This window comes from Rhinolophus sinicus, linkage group LG01 (assembly GCF_036562045.2).
Source record: "Rhinolophus sinicus isolate RSC01 linkage group LG01, ASM3656204v1, whole genome shotgun sequence".
Taxonomy (NCBI): domain Eukaryota; kingdom Metazoa; phylum Chordata; class Mammalia; order Chiroptera; family Rhinolophidae; genus Rhinolophus; species Rhinolophus sinicus.
The window spans coordinates 131,862,530-131,889,698 of record NC_133751.1 but is presented as its reverse complement, the minus strand read 5'-3'; the positions used below and the strand labels follow the sequence as shown (position 1 = coordinate 131,889,698).

General features: G+C 32.6%; 1 protein-coding gene across 5 annotated transcripts in view; it reads left to right on the top strand.

Annotated features, from left to right (window-relative positions):
• The window catches only part of LRP1B (LDL receptor related protein 1B), a 1,798,389-nt gene that overhangs the window by 1,167,072 nt on the left and 604,148 nt on the right, over positions 1-27,169 (top strand). For all 5 annotated transcript variants that reach the window (XR_012497488.1, XM_074335786.1, XM_074335783.1 and 2 more), the window contains 4 exons: positions 3,753-3,917; positions 4,269-4,513; positions 21,615-21,746; positions 23,117-23,344. Coding sequence is in view for 4 of the 5 variants with exons in the window: in XM_074335786.1 (XP_074191887.1) it covers positions 3,753-3,917; positions 4,269-4,513; positions 21,615-21,746; positions 23,117-23,344 (770 nt within the window). In the remaining variant the exon portion in view is untranslated. The remainder of the gene's footprint in view (positions 1-3,752; positions 3,918-4,268; positions 4,514-21,614; positions 21,747-23,116; positions 23,345-27,169) is intronic.

Below are 27,169 nucleotides of genomic sequence, written 5' to 3'. Positions count from 1 at the left end.
TTCAGGGATTATTTTTACTAATCTTTTTCAAACCTGAAAATCTCTGTACTTTACCTTGTTTGTCAGTATATTACATTTAATTTGTGCTATGTTGGTCTTATTTCTATTTTAAATCTTATTTTCTTAATGCTAAGTTTAAAGGGCAGCTGACAACAGCTTGTGTAAGTGAAAAGATGTGCACATCGAAAAGTAAACTGGAAGTGAGACATAGAATTCATTTCATATTCATTCTTTTTCAGAAAAACATTCAGCTACTTAACTGAATAGCCTACCAACTTTCTATTAATTAACCTTTGTTTCATTTTAACTGGCAACATATTATATATCTATATCTATATCTATATCTTTATCTTTATCTATATGTCTATATATAGCTTATAAATTATGTTATGCTTATATTTTTAGATAGGTAGTATGTTTTCATACAAAACAATTTCATCATTAAACATTAGTCTTTTCAGAATAACATTTCCAAAAATGAGATTTTATGAATGTCCTCTAGTCCATTTTGAAAACTTTTATCTATTTGTTCAATATTGAGTTATTCACACTTTTGAATGTTTTATTATATATATTTTTTCAAATATAAGGATAAAAGGAATTATATAATAAACTTCCTCTTATCCATCACAAAGCTTCAAAAATTATGAACACATTGCCCTCTGATATATTAAAAGTTAATTTTTATTCTTTCCCATCTATTTACTTAATTTATTCAAATATTTTGTGGATAAACAATGAACAATTTGGATATTGTTTTTGTGTATATGTTCCCGATACCACCAGATACCAGAGATGTGGAAACTCCTAAAGCTACCCATAAAAGTAAAAAAAAAAATAAAAAATAAATAAATAAATAACATTAACTTATTGTTTGAGAGACATTCTATAATATAAATCCTATCCTCTGACCTACTCCTTTAAATCCTTTTCTCATGCCTTTGACTCATGCTTATTTTATAAAACTAATCTACCTTCACATACATATATACATATATTATTTATAAATATATATACATATATATATATATGTGTGTGTGTGTGTGCTGTTGTAACACTTAAACGTTGTCATTAGCAATAATTCTCATTCTCTTTCTCTCTTTCTCTCTCTCTCCTTTTTCTCTCCCCACCCCATTTCTTTAATAGTTTGTAAAGACTGAAATTTTGCTTTTAACAAATACTCTCTATGAATATGTGTGTGTATGCATGCTTGTACAAACACAAATGTTTTCTATGTCCTAGCCATTCTATGAGCGAAATTGTTTATATCCATTACTTCATCACATATTTCTGACAAGTGTGACCATGATGCTTTTCGTTTACAGAAGAGAAAATGGATTCTGAGGTTAAGTATACTGGAATGGGGCAGACCCCACCCTTGGTTTCAAGTTTGGCACAAAAACATCCACATTGCCACAATTAAACCGTGATACAATTATTTAATAATTATGAACTTTCATTCTATCAAGAAGGTCAATATCATCCTTCCCTGTCCACCATTCTCTTTTAGCTCACATAATTCATTATATAATGTTTTAAAATATCTTCTAATTACTCCATAGTTGTAATTCCTATGTCCTGTATGAGACTATAAATGTCTCAAAAATTGAAGTCATGATGAAAGCTTAGTTTACATCATTCAACATTTCCTTAAATAGACATAATACATCAAAAAAAGAAGAAGAAGAAGAAGATAGGTTGAATTGGATTTTAAATTTTGTTCCAGAGGATTGTTTCATTTTCCAAGATAATCCACCAAATCCTGATACTCAAGGATTATTCAAAATAATCGAAGAATTAAAAATAGCGATATATATACATATATATGTACACACATATATGTATATATGTGTGTATATATATACATATACACACACACACACACACACACACACGTGTGTGTGTGTATATAATTTATTTTTTACCAATAATTTTAACATTCCTCACCAAAATGTTTTCAGAAATAAGAAAATTTACTGGACTGTTGGTTTATCTCCAGTCCTTTGTGTTCTCCCATACCTAATTCCATGCTATCAATTGGGATCTACTACCAAAGTCAAGAAGGCAACTAAACGTGCACCTACTTCTGTACCAGATGCTTTCCCTTTGCTGTTTTATTTAATGGCATGGCATTAAAGTTAGATATTAAAAGCATGAGAACAGAAATTAAGCTCTCTAGGTCCCCATCTCCATTTGCCACTTGATAGCTATGTAACCCTGATCAAGTAATTTAACTTCTCTAAGCTCGTTTTCTCATCTGTAAAACATGGATAACTAGCTGTGGCCTTATGGTCAATTAAATGAGATAATCTATATAAAGCTGAAAATTGTCAGTGGCACACAATAAACACTGAAAAAATATTAGCTGTTGTAATAATTGCAAAATTGTTGAGTAACTACATTATATAATCACTATTGAAACATGCATCAACAGTGTAGACCACTATCAATTAAACATAAACCATCCATTACCTAATAACCTTAAACATCAAATGCATGACATGTAGCATTTAATCTCTGTTGTGTAGAACTGTTTATGCACCATGAATTTCTAGATTTACAAATAGCACTTGTTAAAAAAAGTAATGATCTTTAACATATAAAAAGGTGTGTTTTAACAATTGCGTGTCTGTATATATCAAAGTATATAGTTTTCTTCTGTTGCTATTTATTTTTTTTCTACATCCTCTGGCATATGATCTATTCCATCCATTTGAATCTAATTCTCATCTACATACATATGACTTCCAAATCATGTCTCCAGCTCTGCCTTCTTGTCTGAACTTCACCCTGGCATACTACAGCTTCCTGGCTGTCTCCTTTTGGATGTCTTGAAATCTCAAGATCAAAAATCAAAACTAAACTATTGATTGCTATCCACAACCATCTATACTCAATTATCAACTCTTAAAATCTGTTCTTTTTCCATTTTTCCCATTTCACTTAGTGGATTTCTCACATGCCCTCTCCCTATCCTCACTCTGAGTTTACTAAAACAAGAAACTGACAGTCCCTATGATTCCATTCTCTGCCTCATTCTCTACATCCAATCATCAACTAGTCCTAGCAATGTTCCCTCCAAAATGTATCTTGAATCCATTCGCTTATCTTCACTGCCACCAGCATACTCCAAACCACTATCACTTTGGTCCTTTAAAATAAACACCTGACATAGCCATAATCTTGCCTCACTATAATCCAGTTATATATGATACCATGTTTTTATCCTGCTTAAATATGCCTCTTATTCACTTGCAATAAAATACCAAATAATCTCCTTATCTTACAATCACCTTATCTTTTCAACTTTATCTTCTTTCCCTTTCCTCCACCACATTTCTGATTCATTGGCCTTATTTCTGTTCCCCCCATAGCTCATATTTTTTGTCTTCATTAGGGCCTTTGTATCTGCTATTTATTTTGCCTTTTATACTGCTCTCCTCTTCTTTTAGATTCTGTGTTAACATCACCTTCATGCTTTTGTCCTTGATCATCTTCTATAAGTAGGTCACTCACCTGCTATTTTGTCTAATAACAAATTTTTCTTCAAAATGTTTTAGAAGCTATCGTTTTATCCATGTGTTTATTTAGTTGTTCTCCTCCACTGCACTGTAAGCCCCATGAGGGTAGGTAATATGCCCATTTCTCTTGCCATTGTTTACCTACCCAGTGCCTAGCATATAGAAGGCATTCAGTAAATATTTGTGAAATGAATGGCTGAAACAATAGCATTTTTTTTTCTTTTTGTTCAGAATTCTCTTCTGGACAGATTGGGATGCCAATTTTCCTCGCATTGAATCTGCCTCTATGAGTGGTGCTGGGAGAAAAACTGTCTACAAAGACATGAAAACAGGGGCTTGGCCTAATGGACTGACTGTGGACCACTTTGAAAAAAGGATAGTTTGGACAGATGCCAGGTTAAAAACGAATCTCTTCTTCTCTATTTTCTGTTGCCATCCTCAGATAATATTTACAAATTCAAAATGTGTCCTAATATGCATGTATAAATGTATACACACATTGAAATAGGCGGTGATTTTTGTTTTGTTTTTACTATAATAGTGGTGATTTTCTGGCAGTAGGTGGTGGCTTTCGTTTGTTTTTGTTATGATGGGTTTTTTCCCCCTACAAATTAGATACAGGTCCATAAAAATAGTTTTCATAAAATAATTTCTCTGTTATTTACCTAAGTAAGATGATCACATCACTACACTATTTGAATGAGTTCTGATGAAGAGCTGAAAAATGATGTATTTACCTTTCTGTAGGTCAGATGCGATATATTCAGCCCTCTATGATGGAACAGGCATGATAGAAATCATCCGGGGCCATGAATACCTTTCTCATCCTTTTGCTGTGTCTCTATATGGGAGTGAGGTATATTGGACTGACTGGAGGACCAACACCTTATCTAAAGCCAATAAGTGGACAGGGCAGAATGTCAGTGTGATTCAGAAAACCAGTGCCCAGCCATTTGACCTTCAGATATACCACCCTAGTCGTCAGCCACAGGGTAAGTGCTTGTCATGAATTAACCACCCAGAAGGTATTTTCACCTGAATCATATAATATTTGAATTATAAAATAACTTTTGTAAGTTAACAATTATTAATATTTATGTATATTGTATGATGGGAGTGGTTCCAGCCTTTATTTTAATTAGTTCAGAATATTTTTCTTTCCCTTTTTGTTTCTTTCTCATAGAAATAGAGAACTCTTAGAAATTAAGGGTATTACACCAAGTCCACAGATTTTTAGTCACACTTATATCAATAGAAAGATATTGTGGGAAGTTTTAGAAAGTCTTCAGGATTAGAATATCTTACCTAAGTATGATCAGTAAATTAGAGGAGAACGCCAAAGACACATTTATGTTAACCCTCCACCCGAAGTAGTCGCTGGGCAGGATAATGGGAGGAAAAGGAATGGTGCTCTAAGAAAGCATAAACTATCCATTTGAGCTTATCCATTTGAAGAGAACTGAGTTCACACAAACATGTCTGCTACCTCTCCCCATGGATTTCACATGCTGGTGCAACAGAAATCTTCATCGTGGTTTTGTGCTTTCGTTTCCTCCAATTAATCATTACCAAATGTTCTTAATTCTAAGTAAGTATCACATTTATTTTTCTTTTCTTTTCTGGGATACCTTGTCTATTTGGTACAACATCAACTCATCTTTTTATAACTGTTGTCTGACTCTTCCCCATTATGACATGCGTAATAATCTATGGAATCTCATTCCAATGCAAATGATGTTCCCTTTATCATTAGCATGTGCTTATTAGAGACATAATTCTCAGATGACAAGCTCTTTCCTTTAGAGAGTCTATTTTCTCCTTCTTTCAATGTAGTTTAAGCAGACCTTCCACCTCATTGGCATTTCTGGTCTTATGGACCATACTGCAAGCCTCATTTTGAATTCATATTATCCTCTCCTATGTTGATTAAAAATACCTCTGTGGTCCATAAATTCCATGGCTATCCTTTTTCACTGATACTTGGTCTTCATTCTCCCTCGATACTATTTTTTCCCATCAAAATTTCCTCGTCTGTAAAGTCTCTGCGCCTCTCTCTCTGACAATCTGATCAGTCTAGTTCTCTTCCCAGGTACTCTCAATTTCTCAGTTTCAATTTTCTTATATAATCCATCCTTCTTAGTCACATGGGAGTTTCTAGTATATACCCTGGATTATGCAGGCAATTACTTTAATCCTTTCCTATCACCCTTAACTGCTTTACTCCTTTCATCCTCGTAACCTGCAAAGCATGAGGGCATTAAAGGGAGGAAATATAGCTTAATCATGTTTGCACTTAATAGGCATTCAGTAAATATATTGGATTTAACTGAATTGAAATTAGGCAAGAAATCATGATTCTGACCAGCAATATACCACTGTTATAATGAAATATATATATATATTCTTTTCTAAAAAACTTCCCTCAGCATGGAGGAGTATCTAGTCATAGACAGACACTCACAAGATGGGATTGGTTTTAATTTTTAAAAGGCAAAAATACATACATATATATTTTTGCCTCCCAGGCTGTTCAGCATTTTGTAGGAAGTATAAGTTTTATGTTAGAGTAGTTTACATAAATTGGACCATGAAAAATGGCTTGGATTTATGTGTTATATCATCCCCCTCCCTCAAAATAAGATCAATGTATTTCATTTACTAACTGACGGTCTGATTCATTGACATGGCCCCTAGCAAATTCATAGAATGGGAAGGAACGTGATACCTTGAAGTCTTTCTGACATTTTCATATGCACAGAATGGAAGTGAGACATTCAGTGTAATTAATTTAATTGGGGAAATATGTTCTTGACATCTTTACTTAACTTGAAAAATGAAAATAAAGAAATTTTTGCTACGTGGATCTAATTTAACATATCTTCCCAGGATTCAAGGTAGATAGTCTAGTCTTTATATCCTTCTAGAGAATGTCACCTATAAGGAGAACTTGCATATTCCTAAACAAAATTTAGTTAGTTTCCAATTTTGAGAATAATCAGAGAGCATCATACTTTTATCCATTATAAGCATCACTGAGCATTATCCATCCTGTTTATATGCTTCTATGAAGTAACACTTTCAATGCTAGGGAATTTTTTTTAAAAAGATGCAAGAATATATTGACTATTTTATTACCAAAGATAAAGTTACAATGAACATGGTGACAAAGTTCAGCATTAGCAGAAGTCCTATCATAATACACCCTTGTTTTCCAGTGAATGAATGTGAGGTTCATGAAAAAATAATATTAGTAAATTTTAAAATACATGACATTCAGTGTTATAAAATTGAAATATGTATTTCACAAATTAAAGACATAAAGGTTAGAAATATTCTTTGAAGTTAGCTAATCCTCCAAGTAGAAAATTAATAAAAGTTTTAGCCCCAGTTTTCTTACAAGTAAGCATTCATCATGTGTACACATTTCCGGTTTGGTTATTGGACATTTAAGCAGAACTTCTAAAAAAGAAAATCTATGTTAGATTCTTTTGTTCCTAAAGTTGTTATATGAAATTAAGAAGAAATAAATCAAAGCATTTTTAAACATATGCAATATAAAGGAGCAATAGTGGGTATTTTAAAACTACATTTTCACATTTTTGTTTTGTAGTACAAGGAAGCTGAGCTTACATTTAATGGCAGGGACTTTGGGGCCCAAATGCCTGGGCTCAAATCCCAGCCCTACAATTTATTAATTGTATGATTTTGCACAGGATACTTAACTTCTCTGTGCCACAGGTTCCTCACCTTTAAACTAAGGTAATCATTGTATCTACATCATAGGCTTGAGTAAACATGAGATTAATAGTCATTAAATATGAATATTTGAAACACAAATTAATACCTGAAAAGTTCTTAGAACAGTGTCTCACCCATTATCAGTGCTTTGTGTTTATATACATAAGTAAATAATTTTTTTAAAAAAGTAACCATTGTTGCATTCCTATTATCTTGGCCACCTTTTATTGAAATTTAGGTTATATTACTTTTCTGAGACATTTTGAACACATTTTTATCACATTCAAATAATTCGTAATGGCATTAACATCATAATTTTCTATATCAGACCTATTTGTTTAAAGACAATGCCAATATAAATGTGAATCACTATTATAAATAAGAGCAATAGGATCGCTCATGATCTATCAAGAGAAAGCAGATGTAATCAGGTGACTAGACCATCAAATCTATTCTGTCTACACTCAGGTTACCATCTAACACCACTGCTCATAGACACAGTGAAGAGCATAAAAGCTGTGGTTATACTAGGAAAAAGAATATTTAAAGTTTATTTAATACCGTATTGTAAAATAATATTTTCCTTATAACAGGTAAGTTCTGTAATGCAGAAGAACAGCGACCAGAGTAAATATACACCCATTTCCCCAACTCACAAAGCAACAAACTTTTCAATGTTTTTTCTTCTAGTTGTTTCAATAGAGGTGTTCGATAACACACACACACACACACACACACACAAAACAAAACAAAACAAAAACAACAACAAAAAACCTGTTACTACTTACTGATGAACTACTATGTGCCATTTAGTTTTTACTTTTTTCCCAAATTATCAGAGCCATCTAACAGGATAATCTCACTTTCTATGAGAACACTGAAGCTCAGGGAATTGACGTAACCTAGCTCAGCGTAATAAAGCTCATCAAAGCCAGCACCAAAATTCCAAGGAGCGTGACCAACTCCACAGTCCATGTTTCATTCTCTTCTAAATTAAGAAAGCTTTTGTATCTCTTCAAATTTAATATTACTTCATTGTTAATTTTGTATGTTTATTTTTATACTTAGCATTCTCCCTTGTTATTACTGACACCTCATAAATCTCATTTTTAATTACTACATATTTTCACATAGCATATGACTATCAAAAGTGTTCTCAACTATTCATTTATTTTTGGATATTTAGTTTGATGTTAGTTCATTTCTATTCTGTCATTAATAGCTTTAATGCATGCATCTATACATACATAATTTTTCCATATTTAATAGTTTTGGGTTTTGTTATTATTGTCAGCAAATTTTAAGATCTTTTGTAGTTGCTACCAGAAACAAATACATGAACATAAGCCCTTCCAAGAAGCAAAAGAATCACTAAATCTGAATGAAAAGTATGTCATAATCTTTCTTATATTATTTTTAATTAATTGATTAATTAATTTTAAATCTAGTATCTTAACAACTTTTAAATATTTAACACAGTATTATTTATTATAGTCAGCATGCTGTATATTACATCCCCATGACTTACTTATTTTTATCACTGCAAGTTTATATTTTTTGACCACCTTTATCCATTTTGTCCACCCCTCCCACCCCATACCTCTCTGGCAACTACCAATTTATGAGTTTTGTTTTAGATTCCATATATAAGTGAGGTCATAAGGAGGTATTTGTCTTTCTTAATCTGACTTATTTTACTTAGCATAATGACCTCAAATTCTATCCATGTTGTTGCAAATGGCAAGATGTCCTTTTTATATATCGCTGAATAATATTCTAGTGTGTGTGTGTGTGTGTGTGTGTGTGTGTGTGTGTGTGTATTACATTTTCTTTGTCAATGCATCCATTGGTGAACACTTAGTTTGTTTTCATGTCTTGGCTATTGTAATTAAAGCTGTAATGTACATGAGACTACATATATTTTTTTGATTTAGTATTTCTGTTTTCTTTGGATAAATACCAGAAGTGGAATTGCTGGATTATATGACGGTTTTATTTTTAATTTTTTGAGGAACCTCCATACTGTTTCCTATAGTAGCTATATCAATTTGTATTGTTACCAAGAGTGCACAAGAGTGGCCTTTACTCCACATCCTCTCCAACACTTGTTATTTCTTGCCTTTCTGATAGCCATTTTAACAGGTGTGAGATTATATCTCATTGTGGTTTTGATTTGCATTTCTCTAGAAATTAGTGATGCTGAGCATCTTTACATTTATTTATTGGTCATCTGTATGTCTTCCTTGCAAATGTGTCTAATCAGCTCCTCTACCCATTTCTGAATCTGATAGTTATTTGTTTTTGCTATTGAGTTGTATTATTTTTATATGTATTTTCGATATGTTAACCTCTTATCAGATACATTACTTGAAAATATTTTCTCCTATTTGCTAGGTTGTCTTTTCATTTTGTAAAAGATTTTGTTTCTGAACAGAAACTTTTAACTTTGATGTAGTTCCTCTTGTTGCTTTTTTGTTTTTGATGCCTTTGCTTTTGTTGTCAAGTCTAAAAAATCATCACCAAGACAGATGTCAAGGATCCTACCACCTATGTTATCTTCTAGTTTTATGGTTTCCCAGCTCACATTCAAGTCTTTAATCCATTTTGAGTTGACTTTTTTTATATGGTGTAAAATAGTGGCCCAGTTTCATTCTTTTGTGTATGGCTATCCATTTTCCCCAGAGCCATTTATACTGTTCTTTCTCCATGTTATGTTCTTAGCCCCTTTGCCATTAATCTATCGACCCTATATGTATAAATTTATTTTTGAGCTCTCTATTTTGTCCATGATTCTATGTGTCTGTTTTTATGATCTTATATTATTTTTAGAACAAAAATATTATCTATCTATATGAATATATATTATTTGGGAGATATGTACATTCATACACACACACACAGACACATGCACACACACACACACACACACACACACATACATAATGTAGTTCTGGTTCTACCAGAGTTCTATCAGAGCTCAGAGCTCTGATAGGAATCCATATCAGATAGGGAAACAAATCTATAATAAATAAATAAATAAATAAATAAATAAATAAATAAATAAATAAACTATAACCAAAATGTAGGTATGGCTACCCAAATTTGAAACCCAACATTACTAAATTAAATCCAACTTTGACTTTAAAGAGAGAAATATAACATGATAAATTGGATTTAGTCCAGGAATAATAATAATTGGAGGCACTCCAGTTAGAGCAGAAGGGAGGGTAGAGCAACCAGCTCAATGCTCAGCTTCCTCATCCCACCAATTTGTTCTCCAAAGGAGCCCTCTGTTTTGGCTAGCACATTTGGATATTGTGCTATTGGCAGTGGGGGCCGGGGTGGCAGGAGAGTGGGCATGAAATATATCTAATTATAGGAGTGACATATGGATTTTATGTGTTAGGCATGTATTTATGATATCAGAGTGAAGATAAAATGGAGGAGGGGATAGTTTGGAGATGAGGCAGGTAGTATTAGGCACATGACATCGCCAAAAAAATAAAGCAAGAAAGTCTAGAGCAAAGTAAAAGGACAAAAAGTAATAGTAGTTTTATTGTGAGGAGACTGACAACAAAAATTTGAATATAAAATATTGGAAAGTTTGGAACTAGAATTTCACATAAAGTGTACCAATTTCACACTGGTTAGATAATCATATTTTATCTCCATACAGTTTTGGAAGACTTATATGTTTTCACCCTATTCCGTCAATTGGACTGATAACTGGGTACTTTAACTTAAATTTGCTGTATTTGGTGTTTTGGCAATTTATCACATATAGCTGATACTTATGGATACCTACTGAATAAATACATACAAGAATGTTTTTCCTTAGCATAGAGAGATGCTATATAAATCCACTTTTTTTATAATGAGCAAGAACACCAAAATTGTATGTTTCCCCTTAATTGAAGCCTTAATTTATATTTATAAAGCCATCTAATCTAAATATATTTTATCACTAAGCACAGCTATTATTTGAATAATAATATTAATTGAAAAAATGTTGAGTATATTAAAAGCAGTAGCAGCAGCTACTTTTTCATAATAAACCTTTTTTTGAACTATATGTTAGCTTTTTGTTTGGACATTGAGATCAAGGCTTGCATGATTAAACATTAAATAAACATGGCTTCATGATTATGACTTTGTAATAATAAGGTAGGTAATAAAACTTGTATTGTGTTTTATTAGTGTTTTACAAATATCGCTCTTAATCTACACACAAATATTTTCAGGAAAAAATTTCCTTCTGAGAGACTTCTCACTTCAGAGCCACATATCAATTCTAAATCTTGACATAATTCATTTTTTTACCTCTTCCATATTCATACTAAACACCGTAAGAACTCCGTTAGCACTTAGAGCTTGTAGGGTTATTTGATATTTTCCTAACTCTGTTTTGTATACGCGATGAATTATAAAAATAATTTGAGTATTAGAGTGTATATTACTTATTTGTGTCAACTATAGAGTCTATCTAAGTCATTTATTATAACAATATTAAGAATAATAATAATAGCACCTGACACATGCTAATCCTCATTGCAACATAGTTTCACAGATAAAGAACCTAAGACAGAGAAATGCTAAGATTTTTGGGTTCTACTCAAAAGCTCTGATTCAGTAAGTCTGGGCTGTGGTTTGAGATTTTCCATTTTTAACAAGTTCCCAGGGCATATTGATCCTTCCTTAAGGACTGCTGCCCAAAGGGAAGGAGAAGAACATTAAAAACAGTTGGTCAAGGGAGCGAAAAGAGCAGATTTCCATGCTAGAAACTGAACTCCATCTATGCAAGGAACAGTTTGGAGAGAGAGAGGACTGCAGGTAGGAGACTAGCAAGCATGCTTCTTCAGCAGATTAGGAGGTAGCTGATGCCAAAATCTGGGAGATGGTCATAAGAACAGAGAGAATGGTATAGTTGAGATGCACTTAAAGGCAAAATCAATTACAATCGTGATAGAGGTCTGTGTAGTAAGAAAGGTTGGGGCAAGAATGAAGAATTTTGGGACTGCTTTAGTTTACTAGTTTCTGTAACCGGCTTCACAATCAAAGTGTGACATATAGACCATGGTAATGGTTTAGGAGAGGAATTAGCAAACTTGTTCTGCGAAAGACTAGATAGTAAGTATTTTAGGCTTTAATGGGCCATATGTCTCTGTTGTAACCATTTACTCTGCTGTTATATTGTGGAAACAGTCATATAGAAATGGATCAAAGACCTAAACATAAGACCTGAAACAATAAACTGCATAGAAGAAAACATAGGTACTAAACTTATGGACCTTGAGGTCAAAGAGCATTCTATGAATTTGACTCCAAAGGCAAGGAAAGTAAAAGGTAAAATAAGTGAATGGGACTATATCAAACTAAAAAGCTTCTGCACAGCAAAAGAAACCATCCAACAAAATAAAGAGGCAACAAACCAAATGAGAGAAGATTTTTATAAAGAATGCCTTCGATAAGGGGCTAATATCCAAAACATATAAGGAACTCATACAACTCAACAACAAAAAACAAACAGTCCAATTCATAAATGGGCAGAGGACCTGAAGAAACATTTTTCCAAAGAGGACATACAAATGACCAATACACATATGAGAAAATGCTCAACATCACCAATCATCAGAGAAATGCAAATAAAAACCACAATGAGATGTAACCTCACCCCAGTTAGAATGGCTATCATCAACAAGACAAATAGTAACAAGTGTTGGAGAGGCTGTGGAGAAAAAGGAACCCTCAGACACTGGAATGCAGATTGGTGAAGCCACTGTGGAAGGCAGTGTGGAGGTTCCTCAAAAAATTAAGAATAGAATTACCATATGACCCAGCAATCCCTCTCCTGGGTATCTACCAAAAAAAAAATCTGAACACATTTATTTGTAAAGATATTTGTTCTCCTATGTTAATTGCAGCTTTATTTGTGGTGGCCAAGAGATGGAAACAACCCCAGTGTCCTTCAGTAGATGATTGGATAAAGAAGTTGTGGTATACATACACAATGGAATACTATTTGTCCATAAGAAAAGATGAAATAGTATCATTTGCGACAACATAGATGGATCTTGAGATTATAATGCTAAGCGAGATAAGTTAGACAGCAAAAGTAGAGAACCACATGATTTCACCGATATGTGGCTTATAAAACTGAAAACAACAAAAGAACAAGACAAACAAATGAAGATACAAAAATTCATAAAAATAGACTATAATAGGGGGAGTGTTAGTGGTTACCAGAGGATAAGAAAGGAGGGGGGTTCTAGAAGAGGGTAAATGGGATCAAATATATGGTGATGGAAGGAGAACTGACTGGGTGGTAAACACATAATGTGAGATATAGACGATGTATTACAGAATTGTACACCTGAAATCTATGTAATTTTACTAACAATTGTCACCTCAGTCAACTTTAATTTAAAAAAAGAAAGAAAAAAAAGCAAATGAAAAGAAAATGAGTAAGTTGTCTGTTCCAGGAAAATTTCATTTATGTACTCTGGATTTTCATTTTCATAAAAATTTCACATGTTATAAAATATTATTATTTTTTTAGTGTGTGTGTGTTTTGTTTTTGTTTTTTCCCCCACCATTTAAAAAAGCAACTCACAGGCCAGTATTAAACCCTAGCCTCATCTTATAAGGGGAATTTGTGAACATGGAGAAAGTGTAACTTTCTTTTTTTGCATGTATGAGTACATGTCCCATCCATCATTCTTTGTGTCTCTCAGCCTAAAAGTGTTTTCTGATTCAAAACTTCAGTTGTGACTTAAACACCCAGTGGAACTGCATTTGTTCATGAATCTAGAAAGATTTTACCACTCTGTTTTTGTTTGTTTGCTTTTTGTTTTGTTTTGTTTTGTTTTAGTTTTCTTTTATATGCTTTGTTTAGCTGCTCTGATTGGAATGTTTTCTTAAAATAACTTAAGAATGTGATTGTCACTTTAAATATAGAATGTTGCAAATACTTTATCCATTAGATTTTCACCAATTAAAAATGCTTTTCTCTTCTTGAGGGAACTTTTCTTCCTGAAAAGGACTCAGTTCACTGGCGACTTATTAAATATTTGTTGATAAAAAATACTATTTTGCGGGGACCATTTTATTTTATTTTCAAAGACAGGCTTACTGACTCAACTGTCCCTTTTAATTTTGTTCTTGAAACCCACAGCGACTGGCACATGTACAAAGTGTTTTATATAACACATTAAAATGACAACAACCCTTAGAAAAACTAATCAAACACAGAAACAGAATGAATGAGACATGAGGAGTTTCTTCGCAGTTACAACAATTAGGTGAAATATATTTATAAAACTTACACTCTAAGTCAGCATCTATCTCCTATTCATTTTAACAGGTATCCATGAATTGTTAAATGAATGAATAAATCTAAGTGAATTGCTTCATTTAGAGAAGTAGTATGTATAATGGTTAAGGCTCATTTTATGGAATCTAAAACTTTATTCCTCTCTTAATAGTTGTGTGATCATAGTTTGTTTTTTTTAACCTTTTTTCAAAATTAAATTTACTCTGTAAAATGGAGGTAATTTATTATTTTTATAAGCAAAAATGGCCAATAAAAGGAATAAATAAAAATAATGCTTACAAAACACTTAGCACATTTTCTAGCATATTGTGATAAAAATAAATCATTCAATTTATGGAACCTCTATGCTTTCTATCAATGTTTATCTCACCTGCCTGTTATATTAAGACAATATAAGGAGAATTGCAGGCTGTTTTTCAGAGTAGTTTTAACAGTTAAATGAATTGAGTGCCTCCAATTGCTTCAGGAAAATATTTCTATAGAAAATTAAACTCTTCTTGACAACATTTGTAAGAAAACTGGCTGATCTTTTTTTTTTTTTTAAATCTGGATTCTAACATATTAGTAACCCCATTTACTCCTTTAGGGACAAAGTATCACTTATGAAACTTGAAGAATGAGGGATTCCATATGGGGCTATTGATATATTCAGTTACAAGCAACTTTTTTTCATATGCTTAATATGAAAAACCATGTTTCAATGTGACAGAGTTGAATTTTAAATATTTGAAGGTTACTTAAATTACTCACTTCCACACTTTACTATATTAAGATTAACTAACTGCCATATATATATATATATATATATATATATATATATATATATATATATATATCCCTCCATCCTACATATTATTAATTCTGTTAAAAATACTATTTTCCTCACATTTAACTGTTTAATAGTGTCTCTTTCATATATTTACATACTACCTTTAAGAGATTTATTTTATTTAACATGCATCCTATCTTAAAATAGTAATATTTCTAAGAATGGTAAGCTGATGTGAAGTAGTTAAAGCAAAATGCTTGCACCTTTACTTGTAGTTGATATAAGCACCTTTGAAACATGAGAATTCTCACTGAGGTGAAGTGAAATGAAGGTGAGATCAAAGAAAGGAAGAATTTTTGAGATTTGAGAAAACTTGTGAGGCTTCTATAATGAGGTGTTTAGAATATTGTGCAGTACCAAGAGCCTAAGAGAAGGGTGAGAGGGAATTAGCAACGAAGAAGAGAAATGAGAGTTAAAATATGCCAAAGACACATTGCTACGTCATTCAAAGAATTGATATAAAAACATCACAGAGGGAATCACTTTCTCCTCTTATACTTCCTTCCTATAATAGATTGTCCTCTTCTCCCAACACCAGTAATAAAGTCTATGACCTAATTTAGTTTCTTAATGACTACTTATGTGTCATCATAAAATCATATTATAAATTAATGGTTTTTTTTGGTTCATCTGAAAAATAATCACCATTTTTAGCATTATTTCCTTGGCAAAATATAATACAAATATCAAACAACTAAGATGCAGATGAATTCATATGCAATTAGTAGTAAGTTTATTGGCATTGTAAATTGCTATTTTTAAAGTGTGGTACAATAATACAATCTATCTTGGAGCAGTGAAAAAGATTAGTAAGGAAGAAACTGTAAAATTCTCTCGTCTTTGGTATTAGATGATTGATGCACACACCTCAGTCATACAAGCCTAAGTGATTTAGAGACCTTTATTCAGATCCATTAAGATGCAAACCCATCTGCTACAACATTTGGGGGCCAGAATTCTTAGTTGTGGGGGCTTTCCTGTGCATTGTAGATAATTGATTAGTATCTCTGGACTCTACCCACTAAGATGCTAATAGTACCACCTTTCATGTCAACCATTCCCCAAGGCTGCCTGGGGGATGAAATCCCCGCCCCCACCACTACCACCACTGGTCATGAACCACTGTTACAGATGAAATTATTTTTGTAGTTATAAAATCATTGTGAAGATAGAAACTTTCCTGAAACAAATACTTGTTCATTAAAATTATGAAGCAAGTGAACTAATCAGTAAGTAAATGACAATATCTTACCTCTTTAGAATAATTGAAAGTTCATTGATATTTTAAGATACACTTCACCAACAAATATAATAATACATGTTTCTTTTCACCCTTTTATAGAGAATTGTGCACAAATAAATGGAAATAGTATTTGTGACTTTTAATATTTTTATATTTAAAGTATAAATATCTATATAATATCAGATACATTTTTTAGACATTTTATTTTTTGCTTCATAACAAAACATTGTAAAATTAATCCATAAAATATGACATAATTTGATGAGAGCAACTCCTGCATATCTAGTATTGCTGGAATCTGCTGACATTAAAGGAATAAGGACATCTTTTTATTTGCATTTATGTTCTTATAAATGTGTTTTAAACAAAGAATTCACTCTAGTTTTCAACATAAAATGTTAAAATTATAATTTGAAGATATTTGTCAAAAAATAGGTTTTGGAATTCGTGTTTAATCCTTCTGAAAATTATTTTCTTTAAAATATTAAATGATTTTCTAAATTGAAAATTATAATAGAAATAAATTGTTTTATCATATTAATAATTATTTTTGTACCACTATAGTTCATTTACAGGATAAATTTTAATTACAATAAAAAAGACTACATAGAAAGGAGAAAAATCTTTCCCCTTTTCTAACAAATTCAATCTGGGCACTCTTGGTTTGGAGCATAGTTCTATTAGGTAAATAAATTTCATAAGTATGTTATACTGCATCAACATTTGCATACATTTTATTTGAATTAAATAGATAAAATATTGTTTATGTTTAAAGTGTTTATTTTTTGCTGGTGAGAAATGGACTTCAATTAAACATTGTTTGCTGATATATTAAATTATTTTTAATGATATTGTTTTCTTCATAGAACACACATCAGTCTTGTGGGATTGCCTAATTAACATTTGGTTCTCCTGTGAAGTATTCTAGTTATGTATCATTTAGTCTCTTCACCCAGAGCTATGAGGTGCTTTACAACATTAACTCAATTTCCAAATTTTTAATTGCTGCCTTTTTAGAACATATACCCACAAACATTGATGAGCTTGCACTAGATACCATAGACATTTTGGGAGAATACAATAGGGATGAATATAAGTCAGTTTTTGGAAACAACACTTACACGCTAGCTGAGAAGTTGACAACGTAAGGTTCTCAGGTGAAGTTCAACCTTCTTCTTATTTTGTAAATAAAGTTGTATTTGAATGCAGCCATACCCATTGATTCATTTATTGTTTTGTGGCTACTTTTGTGCTACAATAGTAGAGTTGAATAGTTACTATGAAGTGCATAAGTCATGCAAAGTGAAAATATTTACTATCTGGCCTTTTACAGAAAAAAAATAAAAAGAAAGAAAGAAAAAAAAAAAAAAACTTCCCAACCCCTGATTTAGCTAGAGAGACTAGTGTGTACTGATATAAAATATATGAATATATGCCACAGACAATTAGGAAATAGGTCAGTAAACCATAAATTGCCTAACACTTTGTATAGTCAATAATTAAAACTTATATTCAGTGATGGGAGGAATAAGCATTAGCTGGCTCCATTAGAAGATGATTTGTGGGAGAAAATGAGTTCAACTGGTTCATAAAGGAAAATTAATGTAAAGATGTTGGTTATGAAACCCTATGGAAAGAAAAATACATCATGTAGAGGTACAAAAGGACAAGCTATAGATATTCAGAGAACACTGAGGAGTCCATTTTGGCCTGTGCATAATGCATATGTAGAAGGAAAGTGGTAGGTGAGGCTGGAAGATAGGTTGTTATCTTACAAAGAGAGATTGGTGTGTTCTGGGCAGTATTCAAGGGTACCAGTTCTATGTCTGTAGGGGTCATTCAAAAGTGATGAAATAAAACTCTATGTTGGGGGAGGAGAAATTTAAAAATGGAAAGAAGGAAACACGTTTTAGGGAAAATGTGACAATACTTGACAATGATTAAATGTGGCAATGAAAGAAATATTTTGAAGTTAAAATTTTGTGAGTTTGAAAGACTAATGATATCTTTAACAAAAATAAACAGACTTGATCAGGATAAAGAACTGGAAGTTGAATGAGAACAGCAGGTAGACCAATCTGGCTAGTGTGGAAGAATCCTGGGGAAAATCGTCAGAGAGAAGATTGAGATTGTGGGAGGCAGACAGTGAGAAGCCATCCAAGGACTTTAAGCTAGGCAGCTATATGATCAAATCTGTGTTTTAAAACGATGATTGTATACAATGCAGAGAGACTGAAAAGCAAGAAATTAGTTAGGAATTTAATGCAGCGATCCAAACAAGAGATGAGGAGAACCTAAATTAGCCAGTGACCATACAATAACCCAGTGCACAGGGTTAGAGTACAGACTCAAACTCCTTGGTGCAAGAACTATGTCTTGTCTACTTATATCCCAGCTTTTTAAAACCAGGTGGAGCGAATAGGTGCTTCATAAATACTTATCCAATGCATAAGTATAAGGAAGGGTGTTACATGTATCTTTGAGGTTCTTTGTTTTGTCAACTTGAGTTTAGATAATGTGAGTTATCAGTGAACTCAGTCTGCACAGCTGAATTTTACTTACACCTGTTAAGATTGCTTATAGTATCTCATTGACTGGTTAGATTTTCCAGTCTCCTGGATACAAATAAATGGAATTTCTTGGTCTTGTAGGAGTTTACAACCTCTGTATTATAACTGGATTCTGCAGTAGTATTTTCCATATGATAGTGTCTTTATATCAGGAATTGGCAAACATTTTCTATAAAAAGCCAGATAATAAGTATTTTAGGGCTTTGTAGGCCATATTGTCTCTGGGGAAACTGCTCAACTCTGTGACTGTAATGTGAAATCAACCATAGATAATATGTAAACTAATTAGCATGGCTATGTTCCAATAAAACTTTATTTACAAAAACAGGCAGTGGGCCAGATTTGGTTTAGGGAGCATTTTAATATAAAAATCAATGCTAATCCCTGCTTTGAATATTAAAATGTGAGTACAGTGAACCAAACCAAATTCCTTAATTTGTTGATTAGAATAAGTATCTGTTCAAACTCATGGTTAGAAAGAAACTTTAAAAAGATTTAACATGATTTTAAAATGAGAAGAGCTAAAAAGTAAAGCAAGAAGTCTATGGATTTTCCTTGCTGTGAGGCACAAAATATTGTGAATATTATACTACAGTGTTATCATTAATACAGATATTGGGCTACAAAGTCATTATCTTTTCTTTTTACTTTAATATACATAGAGAAATTTAATATATTATCTTTGATTTTAAAAGTATTTGATCACAATTATAGGACACAAAAGAACTGGTATGATTCTGGGCTAAAAATAATGATGTTCAAAGTGAAATCTAAGGACTTATTATTGAACTGTCATGGATTATGCTTTTAATTTCCTTGAGAGGAATAGCATTTCCTGTGTCAATTTTTTAAACAAATTTCTCCTCCTCCATCTTCCTTCTCTTTGCTTAACTTGCCTTTATTCTTTCTGGTTATCTTTTTCTCCTTCATCCTCTTCTTTGTTTTGTGTGTGGAAAACTGAGTTTTCTCTATCTATCTACCACAGCAGGGAAACCCTGACTCTAGGTATCTAACAGTTCTCCATCAGTCCCTCTTCTTTATTCTTCCTCATCTGCTGCAACACCTTTCTTACTCAATAACCTTCATGCCTACTTTCTTGCTTCTCTAACCTGTGATTCCTTAGGAATTCCAATTATAATAGATGAAGTTATAATAAAAGGGAAGAAAGAGCTTATGTGGCACTTACTTAGGGATAGAGGACTTGTACTCCTACATAATCTCTATATCTTAGCTTCCACTCTATTCTAGCAGTTTTGTTCTTAATTTTCTTAGGAAAATGTTTCTAACTCTTTAATTTCCTGGTATTTGCTTATATTTAAAGTAAAATACAAAGGCATGGATTATTTTCATCATCTTACCGGAGGGTGTGAACGACTATGAAAAACCATGTTGGACATTTATCAAATTCAGTTAATTTCTCATATCCTCTCCAATTTTATTATATCCCATTGATTTTTATTTTTTGTGCTTTAAAAATCTACAGGACTGATATTAAATACTCTAAGAAATATGTCCACCTGTTTGGAAGAAAATATTACTGGTAGGATGAGAAGATATAACTCTTTTCTGCCTTCAATTTAGTGGCTTGGTTCTAAAGGCTTTATTCTACTAAATAGAGTCTATAAAAATAGGATTTAAGAGAATAGTTATTGATCAATAGAGATTAAAATCTTATCCAAAAGACATGACAGAACAAGAAGCACAAAAAAATGAAAAGATAACATTGAACTGCAAAATTTATGTTCCATTCTGAATTTGAATATATCATGTTATTTATATAATAGAATCTAGTAAGTATGTGTATGTGGAGCAAACTTAGCCATTGAATCGGATGATACAGGGAAAAAAAAAATTTTTAAAAGTGAAGAAGCAGATGTCTTAATAATGATTCAAAAAAGAAGAAATGTCCCCAAGGAAGGATATATGCATAGCAGCAATTTCCTAGGGACCCTTGAGAGTGATGTGCTATGGAAAGAAAAGAGTTTATAAGTAGGCTAGGAAAATAGCAGTATCCATCAGACCTCCCAACGCCTGGGTTCTAGTGTATTTGAGCATATTATATACTTAAGTTCATAATTATTCCTGAATGTTCTCAGACTAATTCCTTGAAAAACCTTTACTTCGAAGGCAGTAGGATGCGTACCGTTTATTTATCTTAGAGACCATTGAGGGGTTATCTTCATTATCTTTGGGGAGTAAAATATTTTTATTAATGTAATTGCTGTGTATGATTATCTATTATTGTCATATTAATCACCCTAATAATGGGTGCTATGAAGGGAACCTCACTTTGAATCATTAAGGGAATAACCTTTGGCAAACGTGGAGGTTCCCTGATATACTCTTTCTTCTTCACTGTTAATATTTCCCGGTGTAATTACAGCTCCCAATCCCTGTGCAGCTAATGATGGCAAAGGCCCCTGCTCTCACATGTGTCTGATCAATCATAATCGGAGTGCTGCCTGTGCCTGCCCCCACCTGATGAAGCTTTCCTCAGACAAGAAGACCTGCTATGGTACATTTCTCAAAGTTCTTATCTAAAACTCCGATTGCATTCTCTCAAATTGTATTAGCATTTAGATGTTCCTCAAAGGAAAGCAACTGAGGTTTTTAACGTCCTTGCAAACATTATTTCTAGACTGTTGATGATTCATCTACTTTTGGGGAGACGGACACATTCTTAAAATAGGTGATATGCTGCACTTTGCTTATTTGTTACCTTATTCATTTTTTTTTCTTGTGACTTTCTTATTTGGCGTGTTAGCAGAATTTATCTCTACAAAACAGGGACATTTGTAAGTGAAAGTGCATTATCAGAAAATGATGATGTAGGTAACCTGCATAACCAAGAGGCATTTAGCAGCTTTAATCTCCTCCTGCTCTTCTAAAGTCACTTGAGCATCATTTTGTAGGGGATTATCAACTTGAAGGGGTAGGAGAGGGGAATGAAATAAAATATATGTCTTTGAAAGATTTCTAAAACGTATTTAAACAATGCTTTTAAACAAATAAACAAAAATAATGAAAATCAGATTGTGGGATTTTTCTGGTTTGTTTTATTTTAATTTTGAGTAATTTTTATTTATTTGCAAAGCAATTATTTTTAAGCACAAAAAAAGAATGAACTCACAAAACCTTAATTCAGGAATTTAGGAACATGTGGATTTAATTAAATTTATGCAATCATAACATATCTCAATTAACAACAATAACCTCAAAGTCAACAATGAAAAAATAGAATATCTGTGACTCCTATTTCTATTTAATCGACCAAGATTTCACAAACTCTGGGCAAGAATGGTGCTTATGGAGGTAAAAATGATACAATGCCTAACAGTCTTAGTTACTACAGATTTACAAAAATTTACAATAAAGCATGTTTTAGCATTATTTGAACCCTAATTTTGATAATGAAAACTTAAACATGATTTTTAAAAGCAATGTTTAATTTTATTTTTTCAATGATAGCATAGAAAAAATATATTCTTAGATTCCTTCAAATATCATTTAATGCAATGAAATATTGTTATAATTATGTGCAAAGAACAAATATAGTTGTTTGGCCTTTGTAGAATTAATGTATTTTAGCAAGTTTGTTTGAAATTGTAAAATCAAATCAGTTACTGAGGAATTATTTGCATTTCTAACAAAATAGAAATGATTACTTAAAGATCCTAACTTGTTTTACATTTGTTTCTATTAAGCACTTTAATTTAGAAATAGATAAATTATTTCTGCATTAATGTTTCCATGAAATTTTGATTATGGTTTTTGATGCTAAAAATCTATTAAATCATTAACAAGTCATATTTTAGAATTGTTAGACTGCTGCAAACTTGCCAAATGTATAAGAGAAAAATACTTATTTCTAATTTTTTTTTCTAGAAATGAAAAAATTCCTTCTTTATGCAAGGCGTTCTGAAATCAGAGGAGTCGATATTGATAATCCGTATTTTAACTTTATCACCGCCTTTACAGTCCCTGATATTGATGATGTTACTGTGATAGACTTTGATGCATCTGAAGAACGTTTATACTGGACAGATATTAAAACACAAACCATTAAACGGGCTTTTATTAATGGAACCGGATTAGAAACTGTTATTTCAAGAGGTAAAAGATTTACACATGAAAACTTAAAAAAAAAAGTCTGTTATTCAATTTGTCACAATCACAAGTCTCTTTCATACTCTTTTGCTGTTATCCAATTCTATGTTGTTAATTGAAAATTGGAATTGATTATTCAGACATTTAATAATACGCTATGTTCTAACAATTGTGGAATACTATAATTATGTTGCACATAGTAGTTTGATAACTGGATATTTAGTTTCACAAGAAGAAATAATTCCGGAACAATCTCCTTAAAATTTACAGTTTTCTAAATAAACAGGTTTAAAGGCTCCTTTTTGCTAATGGGGGAATAGTTATGTTTGCATAGAGAAAATATAGGTGATTGGGAAGGACTCCTCTGACTCAAGCTTATTATCAACCTCGTTTTGCATACACTTCTACAGAACTAGACTACAGAAATAAGATAGAGAAGCTGTTCCTATCTACCTCCTGACCCAGCAGATTGAACCATATGTTCTTAGTAAATGTCGTTGAATTAACCATTAAGAGTAATTTTTCCCAAAGTAGTAAATGTAATTGAAGTGAGACATACATGTCAATTCAGTGGTCAAACTCGAAATATTTAGCATTTAATTATCCTACTCTTTGCTTAAATTTTGGTGTATTGTGATTTCTGAGTCAGTTATTTTATTGATTGAATTTTCATTGAACACTTGCTGTTTGCTATGGCTGCAGAACCAAACAAGACACAGTTTCTCCTCAAGTTCATGCCTCCTAAGCATAATAGAGTGGTTTGGAGCAGGATGGAGGAAAGGATCAGAAATCCATGTAGATATTTCAGACTCCTATGCTTTGAAGTATACTGAAAATTTAAAATCAGACCTTATTTGAGCAATAATCACTCTCTGAATGAAAGCAATAAGTACAGGTTTTAAAATCATAGTGTTTTTCAAGAGTTTCAACACATAATACCAAAAGGCTGGCTTGAGTACCACTGGTAGATCCGAGAATGTTTGACCATTAAAGTGTTCTTTTAGTTAGGCTAGCTCTGGACAATCTCAGGTTAGTACTGTTAAAGCAACTTGCATGAATTGATTATAAGCTGGTTCAAATATTTATCTCAAACTTTCCATAAGAGAAGAACCTTTCTAAAAGAGCTAATGCAACGATTTCCTTTTTCTGCAGGATATTTTTTTTTTTAAATGCCTGCGTAATGGGCATTAAAAACCTCAAGAGACCAGTTAAAGGGCATTAGACGCCTCCCAAGACTGACAGTCTAATAAAAAATTGTTTAAACACTTCATTATAAATGTGAAATACTTCCCATAAGGTTCTGTGAACTGTATAAAGTAAAAGATGTTTTATCTCAAAAAAAAAAAAAAAATTGGGGAATAATTTTCTCTCTCTAACTACATATTGGCAACTAGTAGTGATTTGGTGAGTTTATCTTTGAGAAAATCACAAGGACTAAATCCATTTAGCACACTCTGTTTGCAATTGTTAACAGAAATGTGATCAGTGATGTTTTCCTTGCTAATAATACATATACTCATTAGGATTGATGTTTATTAATTCAGTCATTTTAACACATATTAGGATGTTTTCTACAGGATAAGTAATTGAAGGAGTACAAGCTAGTAGTATGGAGCACAAAATCAGAGGGGTGTTCTTTAGAAGCTGATGAAGCTAAAGAAATAGAAATCCAATCATGCTAGCCTTTACAGGATAAGTTGTTGATTTTGATATTAATTGTAAAAATAATGGGAACAAACGAAGTGTTTTGAGGAGGGTGTGGTTATATGATTAGCTTTGTCTTTGGAAAAGATAATTCTAGCTATTCTGTTTAGTAGAGAATTATAGCGATCTGGGGTAGTGGTGATAGATGAGCGGTAGACTCTGGGAAATAAGTGATATGGCTGTTGTAGCAATTTTAGAAAGAGATGATAGAAGCCTGAACTAGAGTGGAAACAATAGAGTGAAATGCAGAAAGGCTATAGACATATGAAAGAGTAAAAAATATAAAGGCACTTAATTAATTGAACCTGAGTTTGAAGAATAGGCAATGTACAGGGTAACTCCCTTATTTCTGGCTACCCCACAAGTTGAATGATATCACTTTTCTCTTTCTTCTACAGGGAAACCTTCTTAAGGACTAATATATCTTTTCATTAATAGAAAAACTTGAGATGACCTTTGGAGAGTTCAGCTTCTGAACTCCTCAAAGTATCTCAAATCCTGCCAGTAATTGTACTTTATTTGATCCATTCATCTTTTAGATTCCCTGTGAATGACTCTCTTATCTCTCCCTTACTTCTTACACTTCTGGCCTCTGCATTTTCACTGTCCTCCATCTACTGAACATTTTCTTGAGAGACTGTGGGGACAGAGTCCCAGAGAGCAGTTTCCAGGCTCTCGAACTCACGTGGAAAGGTGCTGGTTCGGGTAGTAGATGGCCATCAAATGTGACTAGTTGGCCATCAGCTGTTACCGGTTAGCGATTAGCCACTGATATATCTGCCGTGACTATGCTGGTTGGTTGGCGGCTCCTACTTCGTGTGTCTCGTCTGGCCGCCAGCAAGATTGGGGTGAAGGAAAATCCCTTGTTGGGGTGCTGGCAGATATTTGCTTTTGTATCTCCAACCCAGCCACCAGCGAGAATACAGTGGTATGACTCCCCTATGACTCCGTTTGTCTTCCTTTTTGGCCTCACCATATCCTGCGTTCTTATGCGGGGTGCAGGATAGAGACCCTGCATGACAGAGACTCTTTCCCATCTTCCTTAGTCTAAGTTTATGTGAAACCAGTTACAAAAATCAGGCCCCAAATCTATCCATTGCTCCAACCAGCCCCAACTGTTTTCTTCCCAAGCAGCCATTTTCTGAGGAAAACACTGAGGCTCTTTGGTCAAGCTTTCATGAAGGAAACTAGAAATAGTTTGCCTCCTTTGTTATTCTCTATATCCTGAAACACTAAGCTATTTTTAATTTCTGTATTACCCACATGATCTGTTTGTTATAATGACTTGTAGTAGGTACACTTCATTATAAGGATAAATACTAAAACATGACTATAAGTACATTCATTGTGTAAGTGAACATATATTTATACATATTTATATTATGTATATTTTGCTTCTACAAAAACCAAAGGTAATTTTATTCTAAGTAAAAAAAAAAAAAAATGACTATAACAATTCCTAGCAAATGTTCTTGCTAGTGGTCTGTAGCCCTATTTTCCGGTGGTAATTGATTCTTATACCCGAGTAACTGATTGTTCCAAATATTTTTTTAGTTATTCATGCTCTAAGGTATATTATTCTTATGTGAGGAATGCTATTAGGTGTCATTAATGTGACGTGTACCATTATCTCACTTAATCTTTGCAAACTTTTATTAAGAATTATTTCTATTCTTTAGATTAAAAGAAAACAAACAAACAAACAAACAAAAAAAACAAAAAACAAACTTAAGCTCAAAGAAGCTAATACTCTGCCTCAAAATGAAAGTGAGGAAAACAGAGAAATTCACTTAGGACTATATGTTGAGAGCCCCTATCAACCTTCATTACTCTATCATAAGAGAGCTTGGGTCTTCATCCGAAGATGTTAGGTGTTGTCCTTTTTACGATAGTCCCACAAGCTCAATTGCCCCTCCTGAACTTGTGCACTGTCCAGAAATATACCTTATCAGATAAAAGTTTGCCCCCAAAACCTCCCAAGTACTGCATGTAATTATCATAGTAAGAAAATAAAAGACAATATACCTTAAATTCCTAATAGTAGCCAAGAGTCATATAGCTGCCTTTTCTCATTTGTATTTATCATTGTTTGATTTTATCTATCATTTATTTCTCATACAGTGCTTT